This window comes from Callorhinchus milii, unplaced genomic scaffold (genome assembly GCF_018977255.1).
Source record: "Callorhinchus milii isolate IMCB2004 unplaced genomic scaffold, IMCB_Cmil_1.0 Scaffold1, whole genome shotgun sequence".
NCBI lineage: Eukaryota > Metazoa > Chordata > Chondrichthyes > Chimaeriformes > Callorhinchidae > Callorhinchus > Callorhinchus milii.
This window is the reverse complement of record NW_024704742.1, coordinates 66,274,661-66,288,276: the sequence shown is the minus strand read 5'-3', so window position 1 is coordinate 66,288,276 and position 13,616 is coordinate 66,274,661. Positions and strand designations below refer to the sequence as shown.

At 43.3% G+C, this 13,616-nt stretch overlaps 1 protein-coding gene across 1 annotated transcript; it reads right to left on the bottom strand.

Moving 5' to 3' along the window:
• Positions 1–1,143: 1,143 nt before the first annotated feature.
• On the bottom strand, positions 1,144–11,489 carry tmem129 (transmembrane protein 129, E3 ubiquitin protein ligase). Its single transcript, XM_007897943.2, has 4 exons — positions 11,150–11,489; positions 8,679–9,150; positions 5,889–6,048; positions 1,144–5,141 (listed from the first exon to the last, which is right to left on the bottom strand). Exons 1-4 carry the CDS (start codon positions 11,352–11,354, stop codon positions 4,893–4,895), a joined length of 1,086 nt encoding a protein of 361 aa, XP_007896134.1. The 5' UTR covers positions 11,355–11,489; the 3' UTR covers positions 1,144–4,892.
• Between the last annotated feature and the right edge of the window lie 2,127 nt (positions 11,490–13,616).

Genomic DNA, 13,616 nt, shown 5'->3' with positions numbered 1-13,616 from the left:
ATTTATATCCCTAACTTGTCACTCTGGATAACTGATCACTGAGCCCTTTTCCCTTGGGAGTGCTGAGAAATTAGGAGTTTACTGTATTTCACAAGATTATGAAAGAAGTTTGAATGTGGAAGGCATTTTGGTTCATTTGGTATCATCTTTCCAGAATATCCTAGTCTTTCCATTATAGCACAAATCTGTTTCACAAACACATCCAGCATCCTGGCCTCAGCCATCCTTCCCTGTTATCTGTTCCAGCTGTTAGTTAAATTCGGCAAAGAAATACTTCCTGATTTCTGCCATACACTTCCTTTACAATGCTGAACCAGTGACCGCTTGTCCCATTAGCTTGGCACATCTGGGAATTCTGCAGTTACTTCATCCTGTAAAGCATCATTTATACCTCCAAACATTCTCCTCCAAGACATGTCTCCTTTTGAGGCTGAAGATCTCTTATCTTAATTGGTTAATCTTCATAGCTTGTCCCTGTAATATTTACTACCACTAAGAGGTAGATCTGGCAGGGTGCAGACCACATTGTTGTAGAGTACAGGTAGCTTGTGAAATGCTATCCTACACTCATCAGTACAAGCAGACGCAGACAAGCACAATTATCATTGCTATAAAGCCAGATTTTATACCACATGAGATCATTTAATTTGGAGATCTGTGTCTTAGTGGTTAGGGTACTCACTTCACAAGCGAGAGGACCTGGGTTTGATTCCCGGGCAGGGCGAAATGTTATGTAAATTACCTACTCCACACGCCGCTGTTTACCTAGCAGTAAATAGGAACACAGTTGTTAGTTGATTGGCAGTTCACTTTTCTGGGTGTAATAAGCCCTAAAAAAAAATGTTAGAATTTGGTCACTCAACAACTGGGTTCCTACTTACTGCTAGGTAAACAGAAGCATATGGAGTAAGGAAACTTGCCTAAGGTTTCACCCCATCTGGGAATCGAACGTGGATCCTCTTGTTTGTGAGGCGAGGTCTCTAACCACTATACTATAGGATTCTGTATATGTATTTATTTGGCAAAGAAATTGATTTTTCCTTGTCTTGCAAATTCGTATGTTCTTATGTAACCTTTGTATGCTGTTTTTGTCCTGTACATGAGTTGTAGTTACAAATAAACTGCGAGTTATGTTTATCATGATAAAAATATATTTATTGAAACACACAGTTACAAAATAAATCTTTCAGCGATGCTTGTGGTGCAATCTTTCATTCGTATTCAAGGACACACTAATCTTTTAAGCTGCAATTCCTGCAGAGTTGTCAACTTTTACTCATGGGTAAATGCTGAAGAAAGGCTTACACACCTGTCAATATCTATGTTACAGTTAAGGTTTTTGCTGTAGATTTCAAATCAAGCGTTTTGTGCACTCATATTGCTGACTCAGCAAGGACATGGGGCCAGGAGCCAGAATATACCAACTGATGACACTGATCTTAATTTACGTTGCAAAATAAACTGAAACTCAGAAAGGAAAGCAGAATAGTTTCTCCATAGTTAAGTAGATTTAGCTCTACATTCCACGTGACCAATTAATCTAGGAGATTGCTGGCTTGAGCACTTGGGAGAAACTCCCTTTTCCTTTTGAATACTGTAGTAGAAAATAAATTGCCACTTATCCACTTGAGCAGGCAAACAGGACCTTGGTTTAATTTCAACTTCAAAATAGGCTGAAGTGTGAAGCAAAAGAGGACAAGGACGCAAACTCAGAAGAGGGAAGTTCAGAGTTCATTTATTTTCAAGAGATTGATGAATGAGTAGAATGGAGTCAGCAAATTTAAGAGGCAATTAAATAGTTATTTAGTTGTCCCTTCCTGTGACCTCACCAATGCCAAATAATTCCTTATTGGAATAAGGTGATCAGAATCGTAAAAATGGATTAAATCCCGTCCTGTTATTATACAAGGACACAACAGCAAATACCACAATGAACTGTTACAAAAGAGACACATTAAAGTTTACATGGAGGTTTTGGCCAGGATTGCTTCCTGCAAGTTTTTAATAAAAATCCCATGTTAGCGCCACGTTTTAGCAACTATTTATTATTTAAAACTATTTTCTACTACGCTATTCGGAAAAAAGAGCGAGTTTCTCCAAGTGCTCAAGCCAGCAATCTCCCAGATTAATTGGTCACAGGGCACATAGAATTATAAATTTGATGAGTGTTCATTTTTTCAAAATACAGTATTTTTAAACAATTCACAGAGGCACGATCGGTGATACCAACAGGATGGTAGAAATAATGAAAAGCTTTGTTGGGAATCTTATGCAAATAAGCATTGCACAGATTTGTGGGATCTTAGAAACCATACTGTGGCACATCTTTCACTGTAGGACAGACAGAGAAGGGGCACATCATCAAATCGCCATTTCATGCAAACTAGACTCTTTTCCGTATGCAAACTTTTAACCAAATGCATTTTAAAAACTCCAAAACGGTCAGACAGCAATTTTCTGTAATATTTTTTTAATCACCTACACATCACAAACTGGCTTCTAAGTTAGTATTGAGTAACAGTTTCAGACATCAGTCCATCTAGTCTCATCTATTTTCTCGAAAGGTCCTGTTGATATATCTATTTCTTAATCTAATATCTCTAAATGTGTGAACGTGAATATATCCAAACTCATCAATGTATCTTGGTCTACCATCTGCACCTGCACTCTGCTCCATATGCCTATCACTTATACTGAAAATAATTTGCTCTTGTGTTTCCTATTCTCTTTTGTTGCTTTTTTTTTAACTTATTTTGAAAGTTCTCTGTTGAAAGATATCACATTGGTACTGGTTTACTCCGGTTTGCTTTTAAGATTTAAGACCATTGGACCCCTCGTGTACTTGATAATGTAAACTTGTTATAATCTGGCTTGCACCCATGACAGCAAATCTCATCACCTCCAACTTGTTTGTGCAGAACATACAATGTTATAGGAAATGAAGTGTACGAAAAACATCTGTGCTGTATTTTACTGATTCAACACATCAGATTAAAAAACTGCATCTCAGTTTCTTACAGAAATAAAAAAAAAGGGAACATTAGTCAGATTTCATTAACAAAAAANTGGTCACTTGTAACAGGTGGCTCAGCAGTACTGCTGATCAAAAAACAGCCACCCTGGTTCATTGACAGGATTTGTAGGGACAGATGAGTCACTTGGGCAGAGATTTTTCCCACTCGGCTCCTGTTAATCCCACCAGCCAAAATCCTATTGGGTAGGGCAGACAAGCAGTGGAAAGCTTGCCAGGCAGTGCTCACAATAGAAACTTATGCAGTTGAAGTTGGTTAAACTCAAACACTCATCATACACTCTGGGGTCCCTAAGCCTTTGCCCACAGGCTATTTCTTGTAGTAATGTGAGCAACGAGATCCCCATATTTCTAAATATGGGGGAAATTGTCAATTTGGAGATTTTCTGACTGTTAATAGTTGTTGACAGGAAAAAGATGTGTTTGACATGAATGGGAAACTGGGATTCTTGGAGGTAACTTTAGCAATGCAGGTGTACCGTGATGATGAGGCCAAGAATGTCAACAGATGAGAAATTCAGAATGGAGTTAGAAATAGAAGTCTCAGGAACTCACGACTTTCTATGAGAGGCAAGGTTATGTGCTCTGATGGCGCGCAATTTGAAAATAAAGGGAACAGTGACACTGTCCTCTAACCAGACACCTGCAGCCTAGATTTATTCTGCAATGCAGCTATGTGCCCCAAATCACTCCCTTTGAGTTCGATTGACAGCTCAGCAGCAATTCTGTTGCTGACTGTAAAGTGATTAGTTGTAAAATCCTGCTGAATAGCTTGGTTTTTAAGAGGGCAACACAATACCTTTTCTCAGAATGGCACCATTTCATAAGAATATGCTTCACACCAATTTCGACCTATGGAATAGTTAACTCTGGAAGATCTTTATTAAATCTTTGGGGGGGAGGGGGGGAATTGCGCAGGGCACAATGCAGAAACTTCATTGCTGAAGACAAAATAATCACAGAAGATTAGAAACGTGCTGGCAATGCAATTGCTCTCCTGTTTGTGGAGAAAGTGCGGCTGTGAGAAAAGTGCAAACTCTCAATGTCAAGTGTATGCTTATAAGTCTCAGATGAGTTAGATGCAACTTGTAAAAGCAGCGGATTTGCTCAAATGAAAAACAAAGCTGGAAACACAGATAATGCTCAGAAATTCCCCTGCTTCACCTCAGGAAAGTTGCCTGGGTTAATAAAAAGCAATCAAAATAGCATAAATATTCAATTTGGATTGCGCAAATTAAAGTAAAAATGGTCTAGTTCTTTGTAGTACTGATCAAGTAGAAATCCTAACAATAGCCTGTTATAAAATATTAAACACTTTGTGCATTTGCTGAATGCAGTTGGAAATGGTGGAGAATTGCAAAAGATACCAATGACTTATTACATAAAGGAACTATATGGGATTCAGAATTCCTGGCATAAATCTGACTCGATACAAATCCACTTGGGTGCCATTCAATTTGAATTTGGTGGTTTAGTAATGCAAGTGCTGCAGCAGTCTGGAGGATTGAGCCCTTGAGTCCACCTAATGGTTAGCTTTTGGTAACACAGGACTCCCATTTTGCAAGAGGTGGGGGGAAGTGGGGAGAATAGTCATAGCACTTGTTTTGAAGAATTCCACTTGCTAATTTCTCCTTTCAGAAGAAACCTTGGTGAAGAATGCCACAAATGTCAAAAGGCAGCAATTAAAGAGAAAGAAAAGGAAAATGAGGGATATTTGAGGTGGTGCAAAATCAGCCTAATCACCAGAATCAGAAACCAATCAACCAGAGTCGTCCATAAGATAGATGAGGGAACGGTTAAATAGTCTCACCAATTGAAGACATTCTTTTGTACAGAGAAAGTACTATTACCCCTCGGACGTTCAGCGCACAATACAAATATCTAGAATGCAGAACTTGGACCGGCAGGTGGGACAGGGCACACGATTTGAAAGCCAAGTTTCTGGGTGTTGCTGGTCCTGGCGGCTGGCAAACCACTTTCCCAGGCAGGTCAGGCACCACATGGGGCGGCAGTAACACTGCTGGCATTCACCTCCGTTCGGCTCCTGGCAGACTTTGACCAGCTTGATGTTAGCAGCGGTTTGCATGCAGCCAATGCAAGCCTCCAGTTCCTGTTCCAGAGGCAAATGTATCTCAGTTAGAGAAGATTGTGTACTATTTCATGCTATAAATACATCCTTTCACACAAAATTTAGCCACCCTTATTTTTGATGGCTTCTGGAAACGCCTGACCTCCGTCCGCTCTGTATCTATCCTGATAATAATAATCCTTGCATTTGATATAGCGCCTTATCACGTCGTTGACACATCTCAAAGTGCTTCACAAACTTATTGTAAAGTGTGTTACCTGTGTATTTATGGGTGAAACGCAGCAGCCAATTGCTCACACCAGTGTCCCACAAATAGTCGTGGACCAATTTTTTTGGGGGGGAGGGATTATTACCCCTGGAAAGCGATCCCCCTATAATAAATAATAATCCTTGCATTTGATATAACGCTTTTCATGTCTTCTAGACGTCCCAAAGCGTTTCACAGAATATACTGTAAAGTGAATTGACTGTATATTTGTGGGCAGCCAATTGCGCACAGCAGTGTCCCACAAACAGTCGTAAATTGAAAATGAACAATTTATTATTTTTTTTTGGAGGGATTATTATTAGGAGTGTGGAGTAAGGAAACTTGCCCATGGTTTCGCCCTCTGCCTGGAATTGAACTCAGGTCTCTTGCTTGCAAAGCGAGTGCTCTAACCACTGAGTTACAGGACTCCATGACTATTGACTAACAACCGGGTTCTTACTTACTACTAGGTAAACAGAAACATATGGAGTGTATTGCATTGTCAATCAGGTGACATATACCTGGTTACCAGTGAGGGGATAAGGCTGGTTCAGTTCCACCTGGACTTTGAATGTGTCAAGAAACATATCGCTCAGAGACTGGTGGATCACCACATTATGGGCATTTCGAACTGGCATGTGGAGTTTCTCACGTAGTTCTCCGTACTCAGTTGAATTCAGCCTGTGGATAAACATAGATACATGGACTTGGACAAGCAGCAGATTAAAGTTCTCATCCTACTTCCCACCCACTCCCAACATGTCAAAACAACACAAGTTACATTTATATCGTGCCTTTCACTTCAGAAAGACATCCCAAAATGCTCAAAATAATGGTTGAGCACCAGAGCTGAGGGTGGAAGCAGGGGGGCAGGGGTGGGATGAGGACAGGAAAGACGACCAAAAGCGCGGTTAAAGGAGTATATTTTGAGATGTGCTTTGAAAGAGTCGGAGGGACCAGGGATTGGAGTTCAAGGGACCTGGCAAAAATTAACTGATAGCTCGCCTGCTAACGGTGGAGTGGATAGAGCTGGAGATGCGGATTAGGCCAGTGTCGACCGAGTAAAGGGAACGGCTGAATTGGTATGGGTGAAGGAGGTTTCAGAGATGGGGTGCTGCGAGACACTTGTGCACTGCTTAACATCAGACTAAATGTGCAATGATGCTGTGCTTGTAACCCAGAAATAGACTTTTATTGCCCTTCAGTTTTTAAAAAAATATTTTTTGCATTTTGATTGATTGGTTGGTGGATTGATATTTTATTCTTTTTGCCGGTAAGGATTAAGAGCATCCAAACCAAACTGAGATTTCTATGCATCCCATCCACACATGGAAATCCCAGAGATAGAATGTTTGGAATGGAATGTGCGCTTTCTCCCTGAGGGATGCATCCTGCTTACCTAATTCCGGGAAGGATTATGCACAGGTTGGCAAGAGCCAAGGCTTGGAGTTTAACCAGATAAGAATTTGGCTAGGCCTCAGCAGCATAGCAAAATTTATTCAACCTGGAAAATTATCAAATTCAATCTTAATTTGAAAGCTGATTTTCCTCTGTTCTCTTTAAATACTAACTTCTAGAGTTAATTTAGCTCAAACAGTGCTCTCAATGATAAACTAGATTAGCTGGTTAAACTCCAGCAGTACTCAAACACATGCTCTGGGGACCTCAAGCCTTGGCTCTCACCAAATTTGTGCTACAACAATAATAATCAATGCATTTGATAATGTTTTCCATATCATCGTCTCAAAGTGATTCACAAGATTTATTGTAAAGTGCAGTGACTGTACTTTATATTACAACACAGCAGCCAATCTGTGAATATTTGTATAAAGTTTTTCACTTTGGGAGGGCATCGCAAAATGCTTTAAACAGCTGGCTGGACTCCTGAACTGTGGTGGTGAGGCGGGGGGAGGTGAAGAGGAAGATGACTGAACATACAGAGTTAAGTGAGTAGGATGTGTCCCTCCAGAAAGAGAGTGTGCATTCTATTCTACACTCAGGGAAATTTCCGTGTGGAGGAAGCAAACATGTGTGGTCTGGTTTCGATACTATTAAGCATGCAGATGGGCTTCTGTATGTGTCAAAAACCTGTGTGACCATAAGCAAGTCAGCTTATCTCTGTTGGTAGCACACTTGCCTCTGGGTCAGAAGGTTGCCTTGTATGTTCAATGTTTAGGTGTTTAAAGACCACATGACAGTATTTGAAAAGAGAATAGAGTTTCTCCCAGTGTTCTGGCCAATAATCCTTCAAATAAATTGGGCATTTTGAGACGTTTCAACATTATTGGTGCTGTATTAAATGCAAGAATTATTTTATCTCCATTTTAAAAAATTACACAGTGTAACTAGATTCTTATCTCATCAGTGATAGGAGTCTGATCATTTCCTGTTGTTTGGTCAATACTTTTAAAGAATGCCAGTGTGCATACAAAAAATGTAGCTACTTCATGAATTGACACAGAATTAGGAGATGGGGGCATCTGGTAGAGATCAGACACAAACCTGACGAGCAACAATCATAATAATGTCCCACACAAAGGATGACTGTCTCAAAGGTAATCCATCAACAAGCAGGGAGAAGGATGAATTTGAAATGCTGACCAAAAGAAGTCACAAAAATTATGTTTTTAGAAGGATTTTGAGGCATGGAGAGGGGAAGCGAGATAAGACGGTTTGGGGGAAGAGTTCCATAGAGCATGGCATAGAAGCTGAAGATCTGCTCATAAACAGTGGGATGGAAAGAGTGAGAAACAATCAAATGACCAGAATCAGAAGTGAGGGGTACAGGCAACAACAATAATAACAACAAATTGCATTTATATAGCGAGTTTCGTGTCAGGAGGATGTTCCAAGACAGTTGAGGGTTTGCACCCGAGCTGGGGTTTGGATTCAGAAGGATTGGGGACCAAGGTGTGTAGGAGTGTGTGGGGGGNACATGACCAACGAGGAAAGTCTTGAGATGGATCTTGAAAAAGGTAAAGGAAGGGGCAAGTCAAAGGGACTCTGGGATGGAGTTCTAGAGATTGGGGGTAATGGAAGGATTTAAAATTGAGGAGGATCTTGAACTCAATCCTCTTGAGAGATGGGAAACCAATGGAGCCGGGAGGGGATGTGGGTGATAGGCTGGTGTAGCTTACTGTGGGAAGCATGGGAGGCAGGTAGTAAGCTTGATGGTGATTGTATAGGTAAGGAAGTTGGGAGATGCTCGTGTGCAGGGAAAATAATCAGGCCCACATAACACTCATTTCTACAACCAGACATTTACAGAAATTAATGTTGCATTTTCAAGTCTTAATTACACCATTATTTACCTGATGTCGAAAGGTTTGACATTAGGATTGATGCTGGACACTCTGATAGTGAGGAACTGTACAGGTGCATTCACATCAGGGCACAACTCATGCTGCCTAGATTCTGTTAGAGTGAGGTGAATATCCTGTTGCTGTGCTATGTAAACACAGTACGTAGTTACCTTCATCACCCAGGTATCAGTGACAATAACTCTCGCTCCCAGTGCACCAGATGCAAACTTATCAATCCTTCGAAACTCAGTGTTAACAGATGATGCCACAGCTCTCCAACCCGACTGTGGAAGGGCATGGTATGCAAGACTTCTGGCTATCGGATGGTTGCCCCACTTATTTAAGGACCAGTACAATGCCACAAGGCTAACAAATGTGGGGATGAGCACAGCAATCACCAAGTACACAATCCAGCCTTCGCTGAGCAGAAAGTAAAAAGGTTTCTCGTCGGAAGATGCAATACACATTCCTGCATAGTACCCTGAAACAAAGAAATAATCTAGTTACAGTATGGAATGCCCCAATAAAGGCACACAAAATTCCTATTCGTGAGCTTTGTCAATTCATTATTTTTTGGGTGAGAAAAGGAGGTCCTGAGCTTTATTCAGTTATTTGACTTTGCAATCCACAAATGCCAACAAGTTGCACACAGTAAAAGTTGCCTTTTACATAGGACAAATGTCTCAAAGCATTTTACAAAAATAATAACCCTTGCATTTGATATAGTGCCTTATCACATTTTTGTCTCAAGAATTGACTGTACATTTTGTAGGCAAAAACGTCTACAAAAAGCCAATTGTTCCACAGTTGTGGATTGTGTGACAAAGCTTTGTTTTTTACAAAATGTTTTGAAGGGATTATTACCCTCGGAAAAAAGAACACCAACAACCAGATTCCTACTCACTGCTAGGTAAACAATAAGAACTTGCATTTAGTGCCTCTCATGCAGGGTAGCGTCCCTGAGCGTTTGGCGTAAACAGGCATGTTGAGTAAGGAAACTGCCCGGGAACTGAACCCATGTCCTCTCGCTTGCGAGGCTCCAACCACCAAACTACAGGGCTCCACAAAGATGATGGATATCAGCACTCTATGTAAGGCAGAAGACCAGACTCAGAAAAGAGGGGAGTGTAGAAGACATCATTTGAGAATGTTGACCAATAATAGTCAAAGAGATAAGTTTTTAAGAAGCAGGATGAAAAAACACAAGGTGAAGGGATTTTATTCTAGGGTTCCAAAGAGTGGAGGCATGGTGGCTGAAGGTTAGCCCTTTACTCTCTGGAAATGACTGTTGACAGGGTGTTTTAAAATTATGAAAGGATCAATACAGATGTTAGTTAAGAGACTGTTTTCACTTGTTGCCAAGTCCAAATTGAAGGGGCATAAAATAGCCACAGCTGATCTACACAGGAATCTAAGAGGAAACGTTTTAAGCAGAGGGTGATGAGAAAGTGACACTCTCTGCTGGAAGCTGTGGTTGAAGCAGAAAGCAACATCAATGTATTTAAAGGAAATTTGATGCATACATGAGCAAGATGCAATAGTGGGATATGGAAGAGAGATGGAGGTTCAAATAGAATATAAACATCAGCACTGATCAGTTGGGTTGAATATCCTGTGACATAATGTTCTCGGCAAAACAGTTGACCAGACTCAGGAAAGTAGAAGCTATGGGAAGGAGCAGCACCGTAAAGAATAGCGTTAAAGGCAGTAGGATGGGGGCAAAATCATACGAGGATTTGAAGATCAAGATCAGGATTTTGATGTCAATTGACTGGGTAACTGGAAGCAGGTGAGGATGGGGATAAAAGGGGCCGGATAGGATGCAGGCTCTCCTTTATTATTACTACACTTCAGTGTATTAAACACAGAAGGCTGACCACTTTGCAATATGGTTCATCGGGAAGTATGGACTACATTACACATATAATCAGCAACACATTCTTAAGAGGTTTGAATTACTGAAGAGGGTTTAAATATAGGTGTTGGATTTTTGAGCAAAAGCAGCAGCCATTCTGCAAGCAGCAAGGAGCCAGGCATCCACGAGGTGAATGATCCTCAGGACCTTTGATCAGGACACCGGGGAGACTCATATCAACTTCTGAAGCCCTCTTTCACAGTTACTGAACAGACAAAAGGAACTTCAGTTTTAATGTCTTCCTTGAAAGGACGGCGCGGGTGAGAGTGCAGCCCTCCCCCTCTTGATTCAGTGACAAAAAATACCAGCGAGTTGTCTGGGGAGTGTCGCTCAGTGCACTCAGTGCCTGTCAGGGAGTATCACTCAGGTCGCACTGCCTACCGAGTGCTGCTCGTCACAGTCCTGGGGCTGCCTGGCCGCGGGGGCGGCTCCTCAGGCCCCACCGACTGCACCGCAGTGCTCGGCACTGACTGGGGAGGGCTGCTCAGGCCCGGCCGCCGGTATCACTGCCCCCCCCCCCCGGGGTGTGTGTGTGTGGGGGGGGGGGGGGGGCAGAAGGCCTCACCGAGCGGCAGCAGCGAGTGGACGGCCACGGTGGCCGTGGTCCTGCGGATGTGGTAGTAGATGAAGCCCAGGTCCTCGCTGCCCAGCAGGTCGGAGAGCAGGTCCTGCACCGTGACCCCGGCCGAGCGGAACTCGGTGGGAGTGAAGACGAAGCAGAAGGAAAAGACGGCGTAGAAGAGGCTGAAGACGGCCTCGGGGTTGTCCATCCTGGGCCTCGGTCACCTGGCAACGCGGATATCCGGTCTCTGCACATGCGCACAGCCCAGCCACGCTGCGGGTTTTGGGGCGGGTTCGCGCCCAATTGGGCGGGTATTTGTACCTCTGTAATTTTCCACTTTTAAACCTGCAAAACTTGTTTATTTTTCCTTTCGCAGATCTTTTCTTACATAAAGCACTGACCTGAATTGGCCGCTTCGCTGCAACCCCTATAGGAGGCAACGCATAATGTTGGGTAACTTTTGGGCAAGTGTTTTTGGTTGACTTTGGTTTCAAATGTATTTTAATTTCCCGCAACCCTGGTCACTAACAGCCCTGGCTTTTGGTGCAGCCCCTATAACGTGCAAACTGCACTTCACACATTTTGGGTAGGTGTCAGGGATTCTTCTCACTCCTCACATAAGACATAATTGGGCAAATATAACAACTTGTATTTTCACAGTGCCATTCATACAGAACAACCAAGAAGCGCTACACAATGGTGAGGTGCAACAACTTGCATTTAGCATCATGGAGTGCGACACAGTGCAAGGAGATGAAGGGGGTACGGACTTGAAGGGCGCTGAGCAAGGGAGAAAGGGAAACAACGGGAGGGACTAGAGGTACGGTTTCTCCCAATGTCCTGGCCTCAAATAAAATTGGTCACTCACTCCATGGCTGCGGGACATTGCTGTGTGCAATTGGCTGCCATATTTCACACACAAAATACAGTCAATGCACTTCACAGGTTAGCCTGTGAAGCACTTTGAGGCATCTGAACGACATAATAAGACACTATATCAAATGCAAAGATTATTATCACAAGACAAAAACAGAAGTCGCTGGGAACACTCAACAATTCAGACAGCATCTATGGAGAAAGAAAAGTGAGTCAACATTTCAGGTCCACGACCCTTCGTCAGAACTGGGGCATGTTGTGAAGGAGGGGCTTTTAAGGCTTAATGGAGAGGGGGGAGGCAGGGCAAGGAAGACAAAGGAGAAAATGGGGTAGAGGACAGAGGATGATGGGTTAAAGAGGTGTTAATAATGCAAAGGGGGGATTGCAATAAAACAGGGGAATAGAGGTGTTAACAAAAGGGGGCGGGAAATTGCAACAGACAGAGACCAGAGAGAGGAAAAAGGTGTGTCTGGGACCCAGGTGATGTGGTAATGGTCACAGAAGGGGAGGGGGAATGTGAGCTGTTATGGTCTGAAATTGTTGAAATCAATATTGAAGCCAGAGGGCTGTAAGGTTCCTTGCAGATAAATGAGGTGCTGCTCCTCGAACTTGCGCTGTGGCTCATTGGAATAGCGTAGGAGACCATGGATGGAGAAGTCAAAGTGCGAGTGGGAGGGAGAGGTGAAGTGGCAAGAAACCAGAAGCTCAGGGTCGTGTTTGTGCTCCAGAACGGAGGTGTTCAGTCACCCAATCTGCAGAGATTATTATCTTTGATCAGCGATCACTGCAGCGTCTTTGGTCGCCTGACCCTGGGAGTCGTTGAAACGTGCGACGATTTCTTCCCTCAACCTCCGGCTTCACCCCTTCTTCCCCCCCTTGGTGAAAAGTTTGCATCGCCAATGCTCTTAAGCAGTGATGCTTTTCTGCTTGTGCCAGACACCCAGTTGACCCAAATTTTTTTTAAAAAAAAGTCATTAATAATTCCAACATTATTTAATGCAGTCCTTGATCGGAGAAATTGAACAACAACAAATTGCGTTAACATTAGCGGGTTTTCACGTCGAAGAAAGAGCAAAAGAAGCCAACCAAATGCAAGGATTATTATGTTGCCTCAGGAATCAAAGCGGATCCCGGGACCTATTACTGTGAAGCGCTCTGAGACGCCGTCCAGTGTGGAGGGCGCTATATAAATCCTTGTTGTTGTTGTTGTTGGCTCCTGACGTGGCGACGATGCACAAACCTCATTTGTTGACGCAACAATTGAAAACTTCTGGAGCGGCGCCTGCGCACTGCAGTCGGAGCCGTGAAACAGCCGTGCGGCGCCTGCGCCGTTGCTCCGCGGTGATTGGCCAGTTCATATCGACCAACCGAACGAGCGCTTGGCTCCTATTGGTCCCCGCCCAAAACGGTTAAACTTTTTGAATCAGTGAAGATTCGGCCACCTCCAGCCCCAGAGCAGCCCGAACCCAGCCCGGCCAGAGAGCCACCCGAGCCCCAGCCCGAGAGCGGCCCGGCCAGAGAGCCACCCGAGCCCCAGCCCGAGAGCGGCCCGGCCAGAGAGCCACCCGAGCCCCAGCCCGAGAGCGGCCCGGCC

Coding starts and splice junctions, on each gene's coding strand:
- tmem129 (XM_007897943.2), bottom strand. CDS start 11,354: ATGGACAACCCCGAGGCCGTCTTCAGCCTCTTCTACGCCGTCTTTTCC. Junction 6,049..8,678: donor GTCAAACCTTTCGACATCAG/GTAAATAATGGT, acceptor GTTTATCCACAG/GCTGAATTCAACTGAGTACG. Junction 5,142..5,888: donor ATCCCCTCACTGGTAACCAG/GTATATGTCACC, acceptor CCTCTGGAACAG/GAACTGGAGGCTTGCATTGG.